Source organism: Carassius carassius, chromosome 15 (assembly GCF_963082965.1).
Source record: "Carassius carassius chromosome 15, fCarCar2.1, whole genome shotgun sequence".
Taxonomy (NCBI): Eukaryota; Metazoa; Chordata; class Actinopteri; order Cypriniformes; family Cyprinidae; genus Carassius; species Carassius carassius.
In genome coordinates, this window is record NC_081769.1 from 23,237,607 (window position 1) to 23,261,944 (window position 24,338).

General features: G+C 38.7%; 1 protein-coding gene and 1 long non-coding RNA gene across 4 annotated transcripts; one reads left to right on the top strand and one right to left on the bottom strand.

Moving 5' to 3' along the window:
• Positions 1-3,352: 3,352 nt before the first annotated feature.
• On the bottom strand, positions 3,353-24,193 carry chd4b (chromodomain helicase DNA binding protein 4b). Of its 3 annotated transcripts, none has more exons than XM_059568056.1 (40): positions 23,873-24,193; positions 23,178-23,241; positions 22,279-22,391; positions 21,571-21,837; positions 18,881-18,999; positions 18,463-18,758; positions 18,158-18,276; positions 17,406-17,523; positions 17,125-17,294; positions 16,698-16,946; positions 16,301-16,504; positions 15,897-16,108; positions 15,683-15,814; positions 15,473-15,569; positions 14,994-15,185; positions 14,216-14,416; positions 13,926-14,063; positions 13,242-13,363; positions 12,964-13,137; positions 12,581-12,722; positions 12,350-12,481; positions 12,155-12,272; positions 11,941-12,065; positions 11,748-11,840; positions 11,485-11,626; positions 10,781-10,950; positions 10,520-10,697; positions 9,786-9,872; positions 9,609-9,700; positions 9,393-9,526; positions 9,170-9,314; positions 8,905-9,061; positions 8,419-8,513; positions 8,031-8,271; positions 7,694-7,753; positions 7,448-7,612; positions 7,257-7,365; positions 5,799-5,931; positions 5,513-5,708; positions 3,353-4,708 (listed from the first exon to the last, which is right to left on the bottom strand). In XM_059568056.1, the coding sequence occupies exons 2-40, from the start codon at positions 23,224-23,226 to the stop codon at positions 4,533-4,535; spliced, it is 5,862 nt and encodes a 1,953-aa protein (XP_059424039.1). In that variant the 5' UTR covers positions 23,227-23,241; positions 23,873-24,193; the 3' UTR covers positions 3,353-4,532. The 3 variants fall into 3 exon arrangements, with proteins under 3 accessions (XP_059424039.1, XP_059424038.1, XP_059424037.1); XM_059568055.1 differs by having other exon boundaries at positions 7,694-7,750; positions 10,508-10,697; XM_059568054.1 differs by having other exon boundaries at positions 10,508-10,697.
• LOC132158604 (uncharacterized) lies at positions 11,464-12,790 on the top strand. Its single transcript, XR_009437702.1, has 2 exons — positions 11,464-11,596; positions 11,771-12,790. It is a non-coding gene; the product is annotated as an uncharacterized LOC132158604 (long non-coding RNA).
• Positions 24,194-24,338: the final 145 nt, after the last annotated feature.

Genomic DNA, 24,338 nt, shown 5'->3' on the forward strand with positions numbered 1-24,338 from the left:
GTACAAATTGTGAATAAAAACAGAATGCAATGATGTGGAAGTTTCAAATGTCAATATTTTATTCAGAATACAACATAGATGACATATCAAATGTTTAAACTGAGAAAATGTATCATTTTAATGGAAAAATAATTTGATTTCAAATTTCATGGAATCAACACATCTCAAAAAAGTTGGGACAAGGCCATCCCCTCTTCTTTTTATAACAGTCTGCAAACGTCTGGGGACTGAGGAGACTAACTGTCTTAGGTCTTCTTTGTTGCATCTTCCTCTTTATGATGCGCCAAATGGGTTTTCTATGGGTGAAAGATCTGGACTGCAGGCTGGCCATTTCAGTACCCGGATCTTTCTTCTACGCAGCCATGATGCTGTAATTGATGCAGTATGTGGTCTGGCATTGTCATGTTGGAAAATGCAAGGTCTTCCCTGAAAGAGACGACGTCTGAATGGGAGCATATGTTATTCTAGAACTTGGATATACCTTTCAGCATTGATGGTGCCTTTCCAGATGTGTAAGCTGCCCATGTCACACACACTCATGCAACCCCATACCATCAGAGAAACAGGCTTCTGAACTGAGCGCTGATAACAACTTGGATTGTCCTTGTCCTCTTTAGTCCGGATGACATGACATCCCAGTTTTCCAAAAAGAACTTCACATTTTGATTTGTCTGACCACAGAACAGTTTTCCACTTTGCCACAGTCCATTTTAAATGAGCCTTGGCCCAGAGAAAACGCCTGCGCTTCTGGATCATTTAAAAATATGGCTTCTTTTTTTACCTATGGAGTTTTAGCCGGCAATGGTGCATGGCACGGTGGATTGAGTTCACTGACAATGTTTTCTGGAAGTATTCCTGAGCCCATGTTGTGATTTCCATTACAGTAGCATTCCTGTATGTGATGCAGTGCCGTCTAAGGGCCTGAAGATCATGGGCATCCAGTATGATTTTTCAGCCTTGACCCTTACGCACAGAGATTGTTCCAGATTCTCTGAATCTTTGGATGATATTATGCACTTTAGATAATGATGTCTTCAAACTCTTTGCAATTTTTCTCTGAGAAACTCCTTTCTGATATTGCTCCACTATTTTTCGCCACAGCATTGGGGGAAATGGTGATCCTCTGCCCATCTTGACTTCTGGGAGACTCTGCCACTCTGAGAGGCTCTTTTTATACACAATCATGCTACCTATTGACTTAATAAGTTGCAAATTGGTCCTCCAGCTATTTTCCTTATATGTACATTTAACTTTTCCGGCCTCTTATTGCTACCTGTCCCAACTTTTTTGGAATGTGTAGCTCTCATGAAATCCAAAATGAGCCAATATTTGGCATGATGTTTCAAAATGTCTCACTTTCAACATTTGATATGTTATCTATATTCTATTGTGAATAAACTATATGTTTATGAGATTTGTAAATTATTCCATTCCTTTTTTTACTCAAAATTTGTAGTGTCCCAACTTTTTTGGAATCGGGTTTGTATGTTTTGTGTTGTTCATTGCATAATTTACATTATTAAACTCAGAGGATAAGAGACAAAACATAAAAAATAGTGTACACAGAGACACGTATAAGAATAACTAATGCACCACAATGTCAGCCCAGCACTGTATTCTAAAAAATAAATGGTTTTAGCACTAGAGTTATTTAACTAATAACCCGTCTTCAGACTTTCAAAAATCGGGATCATGACCTTATTTAATGTTGACTTTTGATCAATGTAATGCATCTTAGCTGAATAAAAGTATAATGTTCTTACTAACCTGAATTTTTGCTTTGCAAATGTTACCCTCTAGGTCATATCTATAATATTTGAATACATGTAAAGTCCAGGATCCATTTTTTTAAGACATCACTCACAGGCGCGGAGTAACATACAGGCTTGCCTAGGCTGCAGCTATAGGGGCCCTATGTGTGCAGGGGCCTTGGATTGCCCAGACAATTTTTTTATTATTATTATTTAAAATATTTACTTCAACATGAACAAAAAAGACCCTCCTTGGTCCATAAGAATTAGCTGCAGAGCATCTGACAAAATGAATGCCTTGTATTGTAGAATGCAAGATCAGCACCGCTGAGAGTTGGCAGAATCGTTAAATCGAAACCGAAAGTGAAACGCATACACGCATTCAAGAGAGATTTTTATACCCCTGTGTTTTGAGAGCGACACCCTGATGTGTGCAAAATTAGGCTACATATCTAGACTGTTATTAATATGTAGGCTATAATAGGTTGTGTAGTTTTCTATAGCTCTGTATCATGCTTGAAACATTTAGTCTCTATTTGCACTTTGAATACTGAGAAAGTAGCATTTAATTATGGCTGCACTTATTGTTTGCACTTAATGCAACTTAGAAAGAACTGTGATGTTTATGTTTGGTTATTAACACTGTTTTTATTTCTTTGTTCAAGTTGTGAGAGTTCTAGAGGCTCATAATTTATGTACAGTTTTACGGTCTGAAATCATACAGTGTTGTACATGGTGTCCCATGTAATTTGTTGAGATAGTGAATTGGTGGGTTTTTGTTAAATGTGAGCCAAAATCATTATAATTAAAATAACCAAAGACTTAAACTACTTCAGTCTGTGTGCACTGAATTTATTTAATCCACAAGTTTCAAAATTTGAGTTGAATTACTGAAATAAATTAACTTTTCCACGACATTCTAATTTATTGAGATGCACCTGTAAACAATATAATTTGCTGCTGTATTAACAGCATATTGCCGTTATAATTGAAGATTTTAGCAATTCAGTTGAAGTGACTTCAGGTTATACTGAAGTACTATTTCAGAAACAGAAAATATGTACAATGAGAACTGCTTCATTGGGCATATATGACTTCATGACGTAATGAATTTGATTATTAGCATATAAAGTTGAATTGTTAAAGTTATATAAGCATGTTTATTAAAAACATGTTTTGTAATAAAAATTATTTCAGACCTTTTCACTTTGATTTGAATTCAGATTAGGACCTTAAAATGTGAACTTCTGAGCACCCCTGGTTAATAGAATTCACTCTGCAGAACACATTTGAATACCCAGATGGAATCCATGAATTGATTTTAGGGGATCAATAATGAACTAAAACAAGGTCAAATGTGTTAAAAAGGCGCACAATCATAAGGGGATGAAAGCTAAAAAATAGCTCAAAATGTAAAGAAAATCTAGCTTAAATATGCAATAAATTAACAAAGAAATGTATGGAGATAATGGTTTTCCTGAACATAGATTAAGTCTAGTTCCAGAAGAACCATCAAATAGATTTCAACAATATATAATATTTATATATAAACTTATATAAAACTTTATCTACACCCGAATAAAGAGACGAAACGCTGCATGCTGTGTTACCTTTTTATTGCAGGTCTAAAAAAAACAAAACAGAAATATAAGACATAACAACAATAACCGGGTAACAACAATAATTACAAAGTGAGATATTCAGACCCTCTGAAAGTGTAATATTAGATGTTAAATTAACAGTTGCATTTTTTTCACCTGTGTTAGGGGATTTTGTCTTCTCTTGTAGGAAAAAAACATGACTTATTCTCTAGTTACATTATACACAAGCCAATTAGGAGAGAGAAAGGGGAGTAAATGTGGATTCTTAAAGCAGCAGTTCTCATAATGAAAAAAAAAATGATTATTATATATATATATATATATCTATCTAAAGAAATGGAAGGTCATGTCCTTATAGGAGTTGTGGCCCTGTCCCAATAGCATTTGTCAAGATGGTAGGGTGTCCCATTTGACATTTTAAATTTAAGAAGAGTGCTTATGTGTTTTAGAAGGGTAATTCTTCAGAGCCTGCATCAGTGGATTATTACCTGACAGTCTATCTGGCATTTTGTCTCCATGTCAAGCATGGACTTGGAGAAGTATGTGGGCATTTGGGACAGGGACTGTTTACATCAGCATAAACCTTTCACAAGTTGGAAACCACATGATGTTTTAGGGTTCAAACAGACATTTAAAATTTAAGCTTGAAGCATAATTGTGGAAACGCACAAAAAACGGTGATCCATCTAGTGTGTATTATGACATAAAACACACCTGAGGAGGACAGAATCCCCACTGCAAAGATCCATTCCACGCAAGGCAAAAATCCACACCAGCTCTTCAACCTTGCCCTGCATAGCCTACAACAGAGCAGAGGAGGTGACCTGGAAAACCTGTACTGGATTTACACTGGAGAATGATTTGGATGCTGTGTATTCTAACATAGGTATGCATCTCTCTGGTCAGCAGGTGTGTGTTCATAGGATTTTTAAATGGAGGAGGTTGGAATGCCTCTAAATTGAGCTTTACAAGAAATATTGGGGAACCACAGTGTGTTAGCTAGAAACTGTTCCACTCTTCTTCTGTCCAAACTAGTGCAGGCAGCTGGAACTCAATTCAAATATATATATAAATACACAACGCATCTGATCACCTGACCCAGGTGCGTGTCTGTATGTGTGTGAGATGATTCCTCATCTTGAATTATGGGAGGTATGAGTGAAATTTCTTCCAGGAGTCATCAGCGTGGCGCCTGTGTCTGTGTGACCTCCGGTCCTCGGCTGGCCAACCGGCTAAGGATGCTTCTTTCCGACATCTGCAGCCGCACAGCGACGGGTGGAATCCGAGCGATGGTTGCTGGGAGCCGGGTGACATCTGCCTTCATGTCGCTGAGTAGCTCCTCCAGTTGTTTGAGAACTGAGAGAATGATCGATGGTAGGACGGATTTATTCATTTTATTTATTTGAACATTTTAAGTAAATTAATTCATTTTTGCCTTTAAACAACATTACTGCAGCTACAGGATGCAATAAGCAAGCCAAATGTGGTAAAACTATGCTGAGATACTAAGCGCGAAGTGCTGTGCTGGAAACAGTGTTCTGAACTGCTTAGAAGCTTTGGCTTTTTACTTTCATATTTAATGCATCATTTCATTTTTTTTTTACATTTACAAATCCACCAGGCCTCTGTAACTACAGTAACATGTATTGGCAAATCTAGCCTAATCAATACAAAAACACTACATTCAGACTTAAAATTAATTTATCTCTGGTTGTTTAACAACAATTAAGAAAATATAATGTTATGTGTCATGAGGCAGACACCACAGATTCGGTGAGTAACAGTAATTTCCAGATTACAAGGAGTACAACGAAAAAGCAAAATGGAATTTGAGTACTTTATATTCATTGTTCAATTTTTGATTTAAACAGTTTCTTTTTTTTTATACTGAAAAACAAATGAATGAAACCCTGATTATTTGCATTCAAATTTAGTTAAATTACATTTAATTTAGATTAACAATTCATAAAAAAGTCTTTTAATTAAAAAAATCCTGAATAATTTGTGAACCATCTTTTTCCTGGTGACTAGAAATAGTATAGTTATAATAGTATATAGTTATAGTATAATTATTTGTATTTATTTCTGTATTGCAAAAGTATGTCTAAAGCTGTGAGGCAAATCATATTGTGCAGTCTAGAGTTATGGGGGTTACTGTACCTTTGTGTAGAACTGCATTAGCAGGCTTGTTTCCTGACATGGACTCTTTACTGAGGTGCTGGTGTGACTCTGCCAGACACTCCACCTCACTGAAGCGTGTGTTGAGTGCCATGGAGGGGTGAGAGGGGTCCTCTGTCATGTTTAGATATGCAGCACGTCTGAGCTGCTCCTCGATCACTAGAGCTTGTTCCAACAGCTAAAGAGAGACATAAATGAAGCAGTTGAAAGAAGAGCCATGTAGCTCTGCCAGTGTGTACATTTTTCGTAGCATCTGTCCATCACTAACCTTAAACCTGCGAGCAAGAAACTTGTTCTTAATCTCGAGGAAGTTTCCTCTGCTCATCTCTCCCTTAAAGGGCTCATTGAGGATGGCGAACCTCGGGTCATTCTGTACGTCCTGCCAACGTGCATAACCATGGCTGATGGTAGAGGTGAAGGACATAACAGACAATTTTTGATATAAGATATACTAACACTTCAACACACTTGCCTGGATTTATGTTGCTTATGTTAACATCTTACATACTTTTTGATTTAAAGGCATATGCTCAGATTCAATAAATCTGCATTGGAGACATTTAGATTTTGTATGATTTTCTTAACAAAACTAGAGCTAAACGTTTCCACTAGATTGCCAGTAGAGGATTTAATTTCTAGCAAAGTTTTGATTTATTTAATATTTCTTGTCTACTACATAGCTCCGGTACTTCTATATAGTTCCTGCACTTCTTTTGGTTTTAATGACTTTACTATTATTCTGAAATGAAAGATTGCGTGTCCACATTTTTTGACTGGTAATGAGTTTAAAAAAATAAAATAAAATACAATTCAGGAAGTGGTAAATAAAGAATTAAATTGTATGTCTAAACTTTTGACTGGTAGTACATTTTAAATACAAAGAATGAAAAACAAATAGTGTTCCTGTAGCTCAATTGGTAGAGCATTGCGCTATTAAAGGGATACTCCACCGTGTTTTCATATTAAACTATGTTTTTCCCTTAACTAAGACGAGTTGATACATACCTCTCTCGTCTCAGTGCGTGCACTCAATCGCTTTGGCGCGCGGTGACACTTTGAAAGCACTTAGCTGAGCCCATTCATTCAATATGGGCCAAGCAGAGAAGCTACCAAACACCTCCACGTTTTCCCTATTTAAAGCACCACACAATATAGTTATCCATTTTACACGCTTAGAAAAGCGAAACGTTTGGTTTTGTGTTACCGTCCTAGGTCGAGTTACACTACGCGAGTAACTGTATTTAAATAGGGAAAACGTGGAGGTGTTTGGTAGCTTCTCTGCTTGGCCCATATTGAATGAATGGGCTAAGCTAAGTGCTTTCAAAGTGTCACCGCGCGCCAAAGCGATTGAGACGAGAGAGGTATGTATCAACTCGTCTTAGTTAAGGGAAAAACATAGTTTAATATGAAAACACGGTGGAGTATCCCTTTAAGCGCAAGGTTGGGGGTTAGATTCCCAGGGAACACGTGATAGGTAAAAATTGATAGCCTGAATGCACTGTAAGTCGCTTTGGATAAAAGCGTCTGCTAAATGCATACATTTAATTTAAATTTTTAATTGAATTTTTTACATTTAATTTCATAAATATAATAAAATAGCATTCATAAATTCTAATAATAAAGTACACTAAAACAATAAGCATTCCTTTTAGTGACACAAGGAAATGTATTGCTGTGTCTGTACTGAAAGACGCACTGATTATCAAAATGATGGCATAAAGGATACTGTATGATCCCAGCCAGCAGCCAGTAATCATGGCGACGATGCCAGATCTCATAAGTCTTCTTTGTGACCGTGGCGGCTCTCTCTTCATTCTGCCAGAGAGAGTGAAGCTCTGGAGAGAGAAACAGAGAGTTCATTGATTCAGAATCCACCAGCATGTACACATACACACAGACAGTAAATTCCCTGTGTACCTGTGAAACCTCCGTCAGCGATGTTAAACATGAACCTCTGCTTCACTGCTTTCTTCTTCTCCTCACTCACTACATCCACTCCTCCACTTGTCTCTTTGGCATTCTCTCCATTTTGCAGTTTAGCAGAGTCCTCTGACTTCGTTCCGTCCTTCTCGTCTTTCAGCTCTGTTTGAGGAAAGAGAGAAAGACATTATTCACTGTAACAGTTATCTGTGATATAAAGGTGTTATTTGTATTAACATGTACCTTTCTTCTCATCTCTTCCTGGGCTAGTGTCCATTTTTTCGGTCTTCTCTTCAGATTCTTCTGCAATGGAGTAAGACAGTATTGGTGCTGTGTGTGATCAGGGTTATGCAAAATTTTGTATTGGAGAACTGACTCACTTTCAATTCACGAGAATTTTAGTTTATGGATTACTTTGAATTTAATTTCATTTGAATTCTAATTCCTAACATCCCGATTCAAACTACAATCCTGCATCTGCTTTTGCTAAACATGGGACCTTGAGTTAATCTGGTCATTTTAAGATAAGTTTTCATTTTGTGGATATGTTGTATACATACAGTAGTGCTCAGCACCTCACCTTTGGTTTTGGATGAGTCTACACTGCTTGTGGCATCTGAACTTTCAGCTTTGACATCTGAAGATGTGCTTTCCTTCAATTCAGCAGACCTCTCTTTGTCTCCCTCTTTTTCATTGTCTTCATCTTTGCTTCCTCCATCCTTTTCTGCTGATGGTGAGGTGGTCTCTCTCTCCCTGTCTTTATTCTCCTCTTTCTTTGCTGGACTGGGGGATTTCTCACCCTCATCAGGAATCTCAATGATCTGAGAAAAAAGAGGGGACGCGAGAATGAGAGTTGGAGACAAGAAGAAAGACAAAATGAGACAGGCAGGCAAGGGAAAGTGTTTAAAAATACAGAGAAGAGAAACAGGAAGGTGGAGTGAAAAAATGAGACTGTAAATAACAAGCACCTCATCCTCCTGTCTGGAGCCTTTCGTCTCCTTCTCTCTGTCCCCTTCCACCTTCTCCTCCAGCTCTTTTACGTCATCGCTCTTGGAAAGGTCTTCTGTTTGGATAAAAGGGAGTCAGATTAATGTGTAATGATTGGCCATGCAGAGAAACTGGACAAATTATCTGTGAATGAAGAACAAATCCTCTTCTGGGATCCTCTATGCAACTTACCATAAAAAGGTTGAATTATTTGAAATGATCTGTTCTTTTGTTTGTTTTTTTATATGTTCACTTGACTACATGGCTTTTGTTGGTCAAAACTTTTATAATTTCCATATTAATGTCACTGACCCATATGAGCCAGTGTTATTTTAGTATTAATTATAGCATTCCATTTCATTAGTATACTTTCACTTATTTATTGGTCAAATACTTTTTTTCTAAAATTTTTATACTATTTTCTTAGTTTTAGTTGACAATAACAACACTCATATGCATGTGTGTACCTGGTGCTGGTGTGTTGGGCTGGGTATCTGCAGGTGTCCCAGAAGACGGCGTTTTTGGATCTTCTCCTGCTGCAATGGCTGCAGCTCTTTTGCTTTCCTCCAGTTCTTTCATCCAGGGCATTGACCACTGACCATTCACGTGCTCAAACTCTTGGACCTGTAAGAATTTAAAACAGTCAATCCTATAACACCACCACTGCCATTCACAGAATCAAAGGGTTCAATCCTAACCAATAAAACACTAGCCAAGTGTAACCTCACGCACCTTCTTGCGGATCAGTGACATTACACCTATGCGTGTGAGAACATGTTGTCGTGACAGTCCTTCCCGTGGAACGCCATCAGCAAATGTTTCTGCCCCGTCGGCGCCTGGCTCACACAGGTGACGCATAAAGAGGGACACGTATGCCCTGAAAAAGAGAGAGAGGGTCCTAAAGTAAATGAGGTAAAAATAAATGAACAAGAACTCCAAGGACAGTCAGACTGACTTGAACTCTTTCTCTGATTTGCCTCGCAGGTCTCTAACGAGCCACTGAGTGGTAAAGGTATCTTGGGGAGGCATCCCATAACGCATCACTGCATTCAGGAAGGCCTTCCTTTGTCGAGCATTGAAGCCCAACACCTAATGAGGAGAGAGAGGTTAACTATCACAGAGTATGTGGAGGGAATAGAAGAAATGAGCTGAAAAGTAACTGAAGTTGTACCTCAATGTTTCCTCCCACTCTGGCCAGTAGAGGAGGCAGTGGTTTATCTTTATCATTCCTCAAGCCTTTACGACTTGGTCTTCGGGAGTTAGCTAAAGACAAAAAAAGAGGATTGTGTAAACACTAATATATAATAACTGCTTATTCAAATAAGGATGGTTTAACTTTGTTCCTGACCTTCAGATCGCTCATCAAAGTCCTCATCACCCTCCTCTGAAGCCACTGAGTAATCGGATTGGTTATCAGACTGATCATCCTGCCAGTCTGGGAACACAAATGAGTGAGGCATTATATTACTGAGCACCTGAGTTTTCTTGACAAGAAAATATTTAATTTAAGGGGAAAATACAACCAGGCTTCATGCACACACGTATAACAATAGGGTCAAACTTTTGTACACACTGGACTGAATTACCGGTAGTTTCTCATAATCGTAAAAAAAAAGAAAAACAAAAAAATAATTCTAAATGCTATAATTTCTATATTATTCATATACAAGTGTATACAACAAACTATTTTAGGCATATTAAAGTTTTGCTTTGATTAAGATTTTTTAGTACATAATATACATCATAATTCCCATGTTTCAGTTCAGTTTTATAAAACTTAATAATAAAGAATGGGTAGGTGTGTCCAAATGTTTGACTGGTAATGGGTACATCTAAACAACCACCACCATAAATTAAATAATGTATAGATTATAAATCTATAAACTTAAATAAATAAATATAAATGCATTATTTTAATTGAAACCAAAAATATCAATTCTGAATAAAAATATAACATATTACAACACACTAGACATGAGACCACACCATTAAGTTAATCTTTATCTATAACAACACTCACACACGTACAGGGAAAGAGCAGTAAAAAAAGTGTTAAAAGTGCATCTGTACCCCGTCTACTACCTCTGTCCTCCTGTGAGCAGTCGTTGTAGTTGACAGGTTTGCGTGGCCGTTTGCCTTTGCCCAGGTGACGAGCGAGATCTTCCTGCTGCTGCTCATAATGATGGCGCAACAGTTTCTCCCAGTAATCAGGATCTACACTCTCTTCCTGCTTAATAATCTCTCTATCCACATCCTCCTCCTGACAGAGACACACCATATGATCTCCAGATTCACACGAGACACAAAGACACCACACACAGTCGCAATCCCACACAAACTCACCTCCTCATCCTCATCTTTGACCACATACTGGGCCACTTTAAAAGAGCTGAGGTATTCATTCATACTCTGCAGCTCTGTGTCATCGGTTGCGTCTTGGTTTCGATCCAACAACCGATCAATCGCCTTGTCATCATAGTGGATCACACTGCTGTCTTCCTCCTTATTGTCACCTGGAGGACAGATTTATTTGATTTAGAATCAACTTTAGTGTTTATTCATTTTAGTCCCCTTCATTTATAGTGTGGATTATTTCCATTAACTTCTGTATTAACTTATTCACCTTAGTTTCTTTTCTTTATTGTCTAGTACTAGAAGTACGTCATATGCATTGGTATTTGGCAGTATTTACTTTTTCTGCCCAGTTTTTTTTTTCGTTGGCACAGTCAGACTGGTGTTTTGTGTTTTTTTTTTTTACTACATTTTCGGTGTCCCACCATTAAAAAAAAAAAATATTCATTTCATTTTTAGCAATATATTTCATAAAACCTACTGCAGCGTCAGAATGAAAATCAGCTTAACAACATCAGTGCTCAACTTATGTTTGGGGACATTTCTGTAGTTTATGCAATAATGACAAAACATGTCACATACAGATCCTTAACTAAAAACTGTACGTGTGTTACTTAGCCTTTAAATGTTATTATTATTCTCTCAAATGCTTTATTTTCTGATCTCAAAGCAACATTATGTTCAGAAGATGAAACCTTCTCCAAGCTCGGCTTTAAAAAGCTGTTCTGTGCCAAACTTCAAGATGTCATCCAACTCTTGTTTGGACATGGATCCAGCCTTGGAGCCCAGACCAGGCCGCACCACCAGGTGAGTCAACATCATCTTTTTCTTTGCCACCTGAAGCACAAGGGCCATGAGATAACTTTTGCTGTTGTACTGTTTTGTATTGTATTTTTATTTATTTTTTTACAACAGTTTTGTATCTGCCTGGGTTTGAAACTACGGTTTCATATCTCACCTGTGTAATTCTCTCCTCCACAGATGCTTTAGTGACAAATCGATAGATCATCACCTTCTTATTCTGACCAATACGATGAGCCCTGCTAAATGCCTGAGAGAGACAACAGGAGAGAGACGGCATCAGAAAGAGTCTCTCACAGAGATGCAGGTGTTTGACAGATTTAGCATCAGGTATTTTATGTCGCCTCTACCTGGATGTCGTTGTGTGGATTCCAGTCAGAGTCGTAGATGATGACAGTGTCAGCGGTTGCCAAATTGATGCCCAAACCCCCTGCTCGGGTGGACAAGAGGAAAACAAACTGAGGAGCACCAGGAGCTGCAGTGAGAGAAAAGAGAAGGATTTTGTCAAAGCAAAACATCATGTTGCTGTTATTTCATGGAAATGGGTGGCTTTTCCCCTCTCACCGTTGAATCTATCGATGGCTTCCTGCCTCATCCCTCCAGTCACCCCTCCATCTATCCGTTCATACTTGTACCCGTCATTCTCCAGAAAGTCTTCCAGCAAATCCAACATCTTTGTCATCTACATCCATGCACAAAGATTTTTAAGTATACAGTGGTATTAAGTGGAGTAAATCGGTGTGCGCTATTTGTCTGTACCTGTGAGAATATAAGCACTCTATGTCCACCCTCCTTTAGTTTTTTCAGCATCTTACACAGAAGCATCAGTTTCCCAGAAGCCTTTGTGAGGGCACTGCCATCATACATGCCATTGGGCATTTTAGGAGCTTCCTGCAAAATCAGACCCACAATGATCAGCTGAAAGTGCTGCTGTTATTCATTGAAAACCTCTGTCAAAGGGTTCTGTCTTAGTTGAGAGAGAATGCTCACATTAGCAGCTGTCGGGAAGAGGTAGGGGTGGTTACAGCACTTCTTTAGGTCCATAACCACATTGAGCAGAGACACCTGGTTTCCTCCTCCACGAGTGTTCAGAGCTTCAAAGTTGCGTGTTAAGATGTACTTGTAGTACTTCCTGTTCCAGAAAAACAAAGATTGAATCAGAGGCTACGGTCATATAAAAGTCATAAATGGCCCATACAACTGTAATTTATACAGACACACTGTGAATAATCAGAATCATCAAACTGTCAGTCATACAGTTCAATGAATCATGCTGTAAATAACAGAGAGGGTGTCCAGCAGGTGGCGCAAATGAGGAATGAATGTACTGAATATTTAGCAGAACACTGACAAACACTGAACATGTTTCGTACTTTTGCATGGGGCTGAGCTCCACTCGCACGATGAGTTCCGTTTTAGAGGGCATGTGTTTGAAGACATCAGCTTTGAGTCTTCGGAGCATGTGTGGACCCAACATGTCGTGCAGTTTCTTAATTTGGTCCTCCTTAGCTATGTCAGCAAATTCTTCCAGGAAACCTTCCAGATTACTGAAACACGCACACATATGGTACTGAACAACAGCAAACAAAAACTGAGGGAAAACAAACATCCTCCTCACACTCACTTATCAAGAACACACACACACACATACTTGAATCTCTCAGGCGTGAGGAAGTTGAGCAGATGGAAGAGCTCCTCCAGGTTGTTCTGTAAAGGTGTGCCCGTCAACAGCAGCTTATGCTGAAGAGGGTAGTTATTCAACACACGAAAGAACTAAGAGAGATAAAACGAGAGTGAGATTGTGTTAGTTTTACATCAAATACTAGTTTAATCACAATATTAAAGCAATAGATCGCTCAGGAATCAAACTTCCGTCATAATCTATTCACTTTAATGATGCTCTAAACCTGTATGACTTTCTCCATAAAGGATGCAAAAGCCCCATAAAAGTACTCCACAAGCTCTGCACTATTTTTCTGATAGCTTTATGTGAGGAAAAAGCGAACTATGTAGTTATAACCTCTAGAGGAGAAGATAAAGGCTGAAATCGGATCACTGAGTGAGCAGCTGAACTAAAGGACCGAATTAGTCCGATTTGTGAATGAATCATTCAAACTGGTTTTGTTAGCCAAATCGAACTGGTTCAGTCCGAATGAATAAATGAATCAATTAGACATTTAAAATGAAACAACAGCCATTTAATTTTTATCAGAATTTAGGATGAAATAAAGTCATACAGGTTTGGAAAGACAGGAGGGTGTTGACAGAATTCAAATTTTTGGAAATCCTTTAATAAGTAGATATTTTGGTGTGTCATATGACACATGGAGCTTACCTTTGACTGGTTATTTTTCAGTCTATGTGCTTCGTCTACTACAAGACAAGCCCAGTCGATGGAGCCCAGGATGGCTTGATCGATAGTGATCAGCTCATAGGAGGTCAACAGCACATGGAACTTCACAGAAGCCTCTTTCTACACAGATAAAGAGAGATTCAGGAACCACACAATGTAAACAGATAAATCATCAAACCACAAAGCAGATGTGGCACCAATTTTCCATAAATTTACATATGTTTGGTGTTATGGTTACTACTGTATCAACTCTTTTCCTCTGGGTTTCATACCTTCATTTTGGAGGCCTTCTTCCCACCACGGATGGCGTTGCCCTCAAAGGAGAATTCATTCTCTCGTATGACAGCTCTGCTGTCTTTATCACCCACATACGTAACCACATACATATCTGGGGCCCACATCTCAAATTCCCTCTCCCAGTTAATGATGGTGGATAGAGGGGCACTGACCAGGAACGGCCCCTTCGAATGACCCTGAGAGAGACCATTACCAAATTTACTGTATTATAAACTTCAATGCCACATTATAAACAATAGCTTTTATAATAAAAATGTCTTCCTAGAGACAATTATTCCTCTAAAATGAATATTTATTAAATAATTGAATGAATAATTATTTTAAATTGTAATAATAATAATAATAATAACTATTAATACATAGTAAATAATAATACAGTTTTTGTTTTATTTTAGATCAAATAAATGCAGCCTTGGGGAATACAAAAGACTTCTTCCTTTTCCTTCCTTTTAAATTGTACCGATCCAAACTTTTGAGCGGTAGTGCACTTCTAAAATTAAAATGTAATTGAATTAAATGTATGCATTTAGCAGACGCTTTTATCCAAAGTGACTTACAGTGCATTCAGGATAACATTTTTTACCTAACATGTGTTCCCTGGGAATCGAACCCACAACCTTGCACTGCAAACAATGCTCTACCACTTGAGCCACAGAAACACTTCTAATTATTATAATAAATATTATATATTATATTATATATATTATTATATAATAATATATTTTAAATATTATAATTTTTTTAGAAACACACCTCTTTGTAGAGTGAATAGAGGAAGACGGCAGTTTGAACCGTCTTTCCAAGACCCATCTCATCAGCCAGAATGGTGTCTGTGCCCTGAGCCCAAGAAAAACGCAACCAGTTCAGTCCCTCAAGCTGGTACGGGTGAAGCGTGCCGCCAGTAGAGTCCAGATAATCTGGCTGCCTATCGAACTTTATAGTGGGCTGAAAGTAAGAGACAGGAAGAATGTTAGATAACTGTCATTCAAAAACCTATGAATGTATTTTCTTTAAAACAATGTTTCCAAACAATCTGGACATGCGATTGTAGCCAAATGGAACAGGAAATTATGGAGGAAAAAGTGTGAAACATGGCAGAGAAAAGAAGTGGGCCTGGTTCAAATTTGCACTGAATAAACCATGGCTCCAACCTAAAAGTGTTCAGTTTTAAAATTCTATCCTAGTCAATAAATCAGACAGACGTTGAACCAAGTTGTTCTAAGGTTCCTTACATCCACCACAGGATTAGCAGGAGGCCTCTCGGTCTTCCTCACTTTCACCTTCTTCATCTTTTTACCTGGTCTGCCCTCCTCTCCAAGCATCAGCTCCCTGACAAACAGAAAAAAATAAGTTATGCAGATTAACTTATATAACTGCAATCAATTTTATTTCACACTAGTGTGCATGTGTGTAAAGTGCTGTAGAGGCCTGTGTGCATGTACCTGTGGTTCCAGTAATGTTGTTTAAAGGTCTCATAGTCTGGGACGTCCATGTCTTCAGACTCCCAGGTTGACTGATCATACGCCAAATCTCTCCATTTGATAAGATAGTGAACATTATTCTTCTTATCCACACTGACAGAAAGAGAGAAATGAATGCACAAATAGTTCAGCATATGTCATTCTTCAACAGGCTTCGGTATAATAATGTTCTCACCTGTGGTTTAAGATGCGGTGGATGAAGAGCCACTCTAACTTTACTCCAAAGCGCCCATACTTATCCTCTATACGGGCATAAAAGGGATCTTTGTTCTTTCTCTTGCAGCTCTTATCCTCGTCTCCCTCCGCACCCATCTCTAGATTGGGGGGTTCCTCCATATCTGTCTTCCGCTGGTAGTTACGGAACATTACCTGACAGTTCAGCTCCAGCTGTGACGAGAAAGAAAAAGACATAAATTATAAAATGATTTTACTAATAAACAAAATAAAATAAAATAAACAAAAATGCATGAATTATTGTGCATATATTATGCTTTAGTACATAAATGTGGAACTACATAAAACTGTGATTTATTATTTATTGATTTATTATTTAAACATTTATTGTTTAGTTATTATCACCTGTAGCTCCTGGACCCATGAACAGTGCCAATAAGACATGTTGCACCACTTCACAAAGAACTCCCTCTCCTTCCGCCCAATCATTGGAGGAGGATCCGGAGCGTCGGCTGGAAGGTCTGCAGGACGTGGCACGGGCATAGGGGGAGGGGCCTCACCCCAGCGCCAGGCCAGGACTTTCTGGACTTTGCCCTTCAGTGGAAGACTCTGTGAAAACAAAGACATCATATTCCACGTCTTTCAAACTTAAACCATAATATTAAACTAATTTAAATAAAGGGAGTAATCAATTATGTTAATCCTACATATTTCAACACTGGCATCTCTGAAAGCAAAACCTTAAGATAACCTAATCCAAAGGATGGATTTGGACTATCACACTATATTATTCCTCTCTCACCAGGCAGCGCGGGCAGATCCACTCTCCGTTGGGGATGTCTGGCAGAGGAGGGTTGAGACAGTGTAAGTGATAGGACGAGGGGCACGTGTCACAGCACAGCAGCTCTCCTCCATCCTTACACACCCGACAAAACTCTATATGATGATCGTCCTCCTCTTCTACCTCTCCATCATCTCTCCTTCCATCATCATTCTCCTCTTCACCCTCAGAACTCTCCTCACGAGCCTCCCATTGAATTCCCTCCTTCTCCTGAGAGAGAGACATAAATAATGCATAATCAACAAAAACTTCAGTCATAAAAAATATCAATTGTAGAGAAACAGTGCACATGAGCACACACATAGAGAATGTAGATTTTACTCGATGAGCCCATAGCAGCTGAAGGAAAGGCCAGACTTTTATTCTGAAAACATTTATATGTACGTACGCAGTGAGGGCAGCTCCATGTGCCCTCTGGGGCTCTCTCCATGTCAGGATCTAGACACACCATGTGATAGGCTCTCGGACAGGTGTCACACAGAATGATCTCACCGCCCTGCTGACACACCTCACAGTAGTCCTGATGATCAGTCTCATAGCCGTCAGCATCCTCATCCACTACGAAAAAGAGAAGGACGGTTTATAACAAATGTAAACAGCTGCCAAAAAGTAGTATAGTGTATTCAGTAGAGTGAAGAGTATTCGGAGTTGTGCTGTTTTTCCACTCACTCTTCTTCTTCTTGGAGCTCTTGGATTTTTTACTCTTGGAACGGCTGCTCCGACTGTTGGATCCATCACTTATGGAGAAACTGTCAAAATCGCTCTCACCATCATCATCCTCACCGCTCTGAGTGAAGTGATGCAAAACAAGTTGGTGATGTTAGCCATAAAACTAAGGAATAATTTTAAATATATATTCATTACTGTTAAACAGTTTGGGGTTGGGAAATGTTTTGAAAGAATTCTCAGAATGCTTACCAAAGCAATTATTTATGCATTTATTTGATCAAATACAGTAAAACATAATATAAATGTTTTCTATTTTAATGTTTTAAATTGTTATTTATCCCTGAGATGACAAAACTGAATTTTCAGCAGACATTAGCCATTACTGCTGTCTTCGGTGTTTCATTATCCTTTAGGGATCATTCTAATATGCTGATTTGCTGCTCAAGTATAATTTCTTATTGTTATTTATGTTGAAAACTGGTTAACATTTCTCTTTTTCAGGAGTCTTTGATGAACAAAAACTTCAAAGGAACACTTATTTAAAATCTTCTGTAACATTATAAATTAACTGTCCTTTTAACTGTTATATATGTTATAACTGTAATATATAATTATATATGTATAGATTAGAATTAATTACTATAATAGTAATACATTAACTAATAATATTAAATAAATATTAATAATAATGTATAACTTAGCTAATTTCCATTATGTTGCAGAAATATAATGTAAGCAGCATAGATACATACAGATGAACGTTTTCTCTTGAAATTGCCCAGTTTAATCTTGAGTGGAGCCACTTTCTTCGCTTTAGACTTTTTGTCCTGGGGCTTTGGTGTGGACTTGGTCTTCCTACGTGCATTTGGGCCTAGATCAGATATATTAAAGACACAAAAAAAAAAAATGTTTATATTAAAAAACACATAATAAATTCACCATTGGGCACCCAAAATTCCTTATTTTTTCTTTTTAATTATTTCTGATCCTGACATTTTAATCTCCAATCAAATCTCATATATTTAATCCACATTCCTCTCTCTCTCTCTCCTCTGACCTTTGCCCTCTTTGGTCTTGGCTTTTCGCAGGGGGACTGCTGGGGGCTGCTGGGATGGGGGTGGTGCAGCAGGAGCTGGTGTTGATGTGGGTGTGGCCACGGGTGCAGCCCCTCCTCCATCCACCCTGGTCACCATACTCTCCACTGCAGCAGCTACGTTGGCAGCTGCCAGGGCTGCATTGGCACTCGCTGAGCCTCGCATGGGATTATTAGTGCTGAACTCTCGCCATTTAGCACCCAAAACCATCATCATCTTTGACACAGCGATCTTAGGGTTCTTAGCAGCTATTAAAGGTCTAAACAAGAAGAGGGAGGGAAAAATATTTCAAGTCAACAGAGTAAAATAACAATAGGATATTATAAAGATGTTTACATAAGGCGATAACAGAAATGGGACAAAAACAGATTTCTGTTCTACCTGACAAACTGACTGAAAGCTTTGTAATTGGTGAGAGAGTTGTAGTCCTCCTGGGTAAAGGTGTAGTCGATGTCTTTCATTCCCCAATCTGCTAACAGCTGAGAGGAAGATTTGGGCTCCTGTGAACAGAGGATGAAAGATGAATAACACTAGAGAATTGAATCCTAAAAATATAACCATATATATATATATATATATATATATATATATAAATCATTACATTTATAGCACTTTTCTAGGCACTCAAAGTGCTCTACATTGTGAGGGGAAGTCACCTCATCCACCACCAGTGTGCAGCATCCACTTGGATGATGAGACGGCAGCCACAGTGTGCCAGAATGCTCACCAGGTGATGATGCCAATCAGCACAAATGGGGATTGTTAGGAGGCCATGATGGTCAGAGGCCAATTGGCAAATCTGGCTAGGATGCCTAGGTCACCCCCTCTAATGGCACTTTTCCATTACCAGTACCAGCTGAACTCGCCTCGCCTCGTCTTGCTTTTCGCTCAATTTTCCATTACAGATACCTCCACAATAGTACCTGGTCGTCATAGCAACGCCACAGGAAACTGCCGTGACGTAATCTTCTCCGCGACACACACCCGCTACCCACACACACAGGACAATGGAGGAAATCGAGTGTATGCTATTTTAGATCCTCGGGATGTGGCTGTTTCTCACAGCAAGAAGACAGACGTTGGTTCTGCAGAGGCTTAGGGCAGCAAAACTGCTGGCGGGGTTATTCAGGATACTCCGCCTGGTGCATGCAATGATGACGCACTGAATAGTGACAATTCTCTCTGACCAATCAGCAGTCTGCTGAGTTTTCACGTCACATTTTAGTATCACCTCAGCTCGCTCAGAACCTCACCAGAGGTGATATGAAAAAGTAAGGTAATACCTGGAAGCAGGTACAGATACAACTTTTACACAGTGGAAAAATCAAACAAGGTGATTCAAGCTGGTACTGTGTAGCTGAAGAGCACCATCATTTTTTCGAAAGACATCATTGGATTTTTAATGACCAAAGAGAGTCAGGAACTCGGTTTAACGTCTCATCCAAAGGCCAGTGCTTGTTGACAGTATAGTGTCCCCATCACTATATATATATATATATATATATATATATATATATATATATATATATATATATATATATATATACACACATACACACACATCATCATGTGACCTGAACTTTGATCCAAATACATACACTACTGTTCAAAGGTTTGGGGGAAGTATCTTTTTCAAAGTTATATTTATATTTATATATTTATAATTCAAATTTAAATATAAAGATTATCTGTGAAGTTGCAAAGACTAAAGTCTCAAATGCAAAGAGATATTCTTTATAAAAGTCAAGAGTCAACCATGCCTTCCTAAAATGGCTCATTCTAACATGCCCCCACGTCTACGTCACGATGTGGGAAGATTTGCATAATCCAGCCCAAATGTTAACGTAAATTCTGGCTGTTGCTGCCGCCGCCATGTTGTGGAGAAGCTAAATTAAAAAAATTACATTTAAAATTAAATTTATGCATTTAGCAGACGCTTTTATCCAAATTTATCCAATTTTTACCTAAAGATTTAATTAAATTTAGAAGCTGTTTTGTTGTGAAAGCAAAAATACTATGTTTGGCCTTCCAAAAGAAGACGCATCTAGAAATCAGTGGAGTGGGGCAATTCCAACTTTGCAAGGTCAGTCTGGCGCTTCTGACTCACAGCCTGTAACTACATATTCATATTTAAAGAATTTGCCAATGACGATTCAAATGTGAGTTTTCAGCAGAATAGAGTAGCGCTGCTTGTTTGTCATTTCTCTGATCATAAATGCAGACATGTTTTATGATAACGCAGCGCAATACACGACGCAATGCGTAAAAAGACAGCATAAGTCATTATAATCAGTAATTATGTCCTAACTCGATGTATGAAATGCCTAATTTTTAATGGGTTTTATTGGTTTTGTCTCATCATGCTGGGAGACGGTGCCACAGTATGGTAAGGGGCGTAACATTTTCGTCACATGCTTGAGGCATTCGACTAATCCCAACAAACTGGATAGCTGGCCAATCAGAGCACACCTCGCTTTTTTAGAACAACGAGCTTTGTAAAAATCGACATGTTTCAAAAAGGCATGGCATAAAGGAGCAACAATAATGTACATTAAATGGAAAATAATGTTTTTTGAACCTTAAACCGCATAAACAAATTGCATTACACAAAATTCACAAAATAATGTTCTTTTTAGCAATGTCATATGACCCTTTAAAAATCTTACCAACACCAACCTTTTGAATGACAGTGTACCAACAGAAGGCAAATGAAAGATAAGAAGAACTTATAAAAACTTTACAAACAAAACTGAAAATCTATATTTGTTGTGCCAACAAAGTAGACCGTGAAAGCATAGACAAGGCTCACAATCAGTATCAGACTTTTCCTGGAACATGTACTTTCTACAAGTAACACTGTTTGTTAAAGCAGAAGCCAGAGAAAATATAAATAAATAATAATAAAAATATATATCTTATATCTTTTGATATATCTTTTATTTTTTTTGGTAAATGCAGTGTTTTTGTGTATTTGTAATTATCAGATCACCCTCATGTGACTTTTTTAGTTGTCCCAATGTTTTAATATCAAATCAGGTATTAACAATGACCACCCATTGGCTAACCCTTACCTGACCGTCATCATCATCGTCATCATCTTCCTCCTCGGGCTCTGGGTCTTTACGTTTGCTTTTTCCTCCAGATGAGCCACCAGCCTTTTCTCCCGCTGAACCTCCCTTCTTTCTCTCCTTGGAGGAGCTGGATCTCTTTTTCTTCTTCTTGCTTGGGGCATAGTCACTCCCTTCACTCTCAGATCGCATCACTCTGTCCTCCTCGTCTACCTCACCTTCTACCATTCGGATTGCTTCCATGACTTCAGGAGAGCTGACAGGAACATCCTACACCATAATAACCATCCAAGGAGAGATTGTAATATCAGATAAACTCAGGGAAGAACCTTTCAGTTCAATCTTTGTTTATATAAACATGTTTAACAGTGACGGTAATGGCAAATGATGATTGATGTGACACTGCAGCATTGAAATCAGACGTACAATATTTTTAAAAGAAGCTCTTATGCTCACTACGGCTACATTTATTTAAACAAGAAATTAAAGTAAAAACAGTTATTGTAGAATTAGGCTATTGTAGAAAATATTTACATTCAAAATAACAAAATCTAATTTGTCCCTGTGATGGTAAATCTGAATTTTCAGCAGCCATTACTCAAGTAAAGTCACATGATTATTGAGAAATCATTCTAATATGCTGATTTGGTGCTGAAAAAACATTTCTTAGTATTACAGCACATATTCTGACCCTAAAGGTGCTCCACTAACCTCTCTGAGGAGTTTCTGTCGTTTACTGCTCCTGCTTTCACGGCTTTTCTTTGCTTTCTTCTTCTTTTTGGATTTGGGAGTTTCTGCCTCCGATATCGGTTCATCAGCATCATCTGTCCAAAACACAGACCCACAGCGTGCATCAATCATGAACAATTAAAGCTAAACAATCGCATGTCATTCCTATCCTTCCTGAACTGATACAGTACTTTTAATTCAACTTTATGACCCTTACGTCACCAATACAATGACATTTAGATTTTTTTATCAGAGCTTAAAGCCTTCAAAATACATTATTTTGTGCATTCCTGCCTCAAGATGTGAGTCTACTGTCCAAATATGTCAGCAGCATTGAAACTAGGGCTTAAGGCTCTTGCTTTTGAAATCATTCATTTATTATAAACTCTCTGCTGATAGGCTGCGCTACCAACGCCATTACTTAGGGCATCCAGAAGAGGAAAGCAAACAAATGGGTTTGACATACTATGCTAACGATATTGCGCACGGCATGTCGCTGATATAGAAAAACAAGCTTTTTTTCGCTCTTAAGATACCAAGGGAGTCAGTAACAAATAGATTGATCTTTCATTTTAACAACTGCTGCTGACCAGTGATACAGGAAGTGATTTGACTTTTGTATACAGCTTGCCGATACTGCATCATAAACTAAACATTTGGCTTTATATAGCCGTATGGTGCAGTAACACGTGGCTCACCAGCTCCAGCAAATAAACATTGAATCTAGCAACGTTCTCCTTACAAAAATTATTTGAATGATTTGTTTATAAGTAACGTTACTCTGACATTTCAGCAGTTAATTTGCTTGTTCAAGCTCATTTGGGGAGGTGATAAAAAATGATGTGGTTAAAAAGGGTCCGGACAGGACAGCTAAACCTTACCATCTCTCATGGGTCCAAAATGGTCCCTGTCGTCTTCACTCCCCGACATATTCCCGTCCGGACGCTTGACAAAATAGAAATGACAACAATATTTTGGTTTGGTTTGGTTTCTAGCAGCACACCATGCTGACAGAAAGAGAAAAACAAATGACAGGGGAGGCTAACAGGGTTAAAATGAATTAAAATCAATTAACGATTGTGACATTTCATAACTACAACATCATACAGCGTGTAGCGTTACAAAGAGTTTGACGTAACGTTAGTCGTGTCATTTCGGCTTTTTTCGTAAACTTCCTCGCTCGGTCCGAGCGAAAGACGCCTCAACTTAGCTGTCAATCAAGTTAGCAAAGCTAGCAAACACAGTCAAGTGATCCGGCTGTGGGGAAAATGGCAGCCGGCTGGATGAGTTGAGTTAAAGCGCTTATCTCCCTTCGTTTCAGGTTACATTCGTGTCTTTAAAACTTTCCTCCATGTAAAAAAAAAAAATAGCACGCGGAGGTCGCGAAGCCCCGACAAACACCACACGGCGCTTTATAACGCGGTGGCTCACAGTTGTAAGTTACCAGTAAATTGTTTGTTTATTTTCTGTTTCATGCTTTAAAAACTCGCCGAGAAACGCACATTTGTTTGTATGCACATATATATATTTTTTTTTCACGCAGGCGGTTGGAGGTGGGTGGGAGGAATAGACTTACAGGTCAGTCCAAGGTGTAGATAGTCGGCGGTATGATCAGCTTTAGTCTAACGCGAAAGCTGCAGGTTAGCCTACTAACTTAACGTTATCACTGAAATACAAAAAGAAGCTCCGAAAAGGTGTAAATCTTTGGGAGACGTCGTCCACTCTTCTCCCCTTTCGCCAGCGTCAGTGACCAGAAGCGAACATCCTCATACACACAAAGAAATCAAGGGGGGGTAGAGACATCCCATAATAATCCTAGGCACGCTCCCCCTCCCTACAACACTCACTCAACTCTGCATAGTTACCTCGCAACCTACAGACCATAATAATCATCTCCCCCTCGCACACAGTAGCAGCAACTACACACTGCCTTCCCCTTTCTTAGGCCCTGCCCCCTTAGCAACCACGTTGCTATGGAGACACTGCCCCCTCCCGCCCTCACAGGCATCCCATAATAGTCATAAGCAGGCCGCTCTGACATC

Bases quoted from the DNA above. Each gene is read 5' to 3' on its own strand.
- chd4b (XM_059568054.1), bottom strand. From the start codon at position 23,226: ATGTCGGGGAGTGAAGACGACAGGGACCATTTTGGACCCATGAGAGAT. The intron at 12,723-12,963 runs GTACGAAACATG...TTTCTGGAACAG, and splicing joins GAGCTCAGCCCCATGCAAAA to GAAGTACTACAAGTACATCT. The intron at 10,951-11,484 runs GTTTCATCTTCT...TCTGTCCTCCAG, and splicing joins TAAAGCCGAGCTTGGAGAAG to GTGACAATAAGGAGGAAGAC.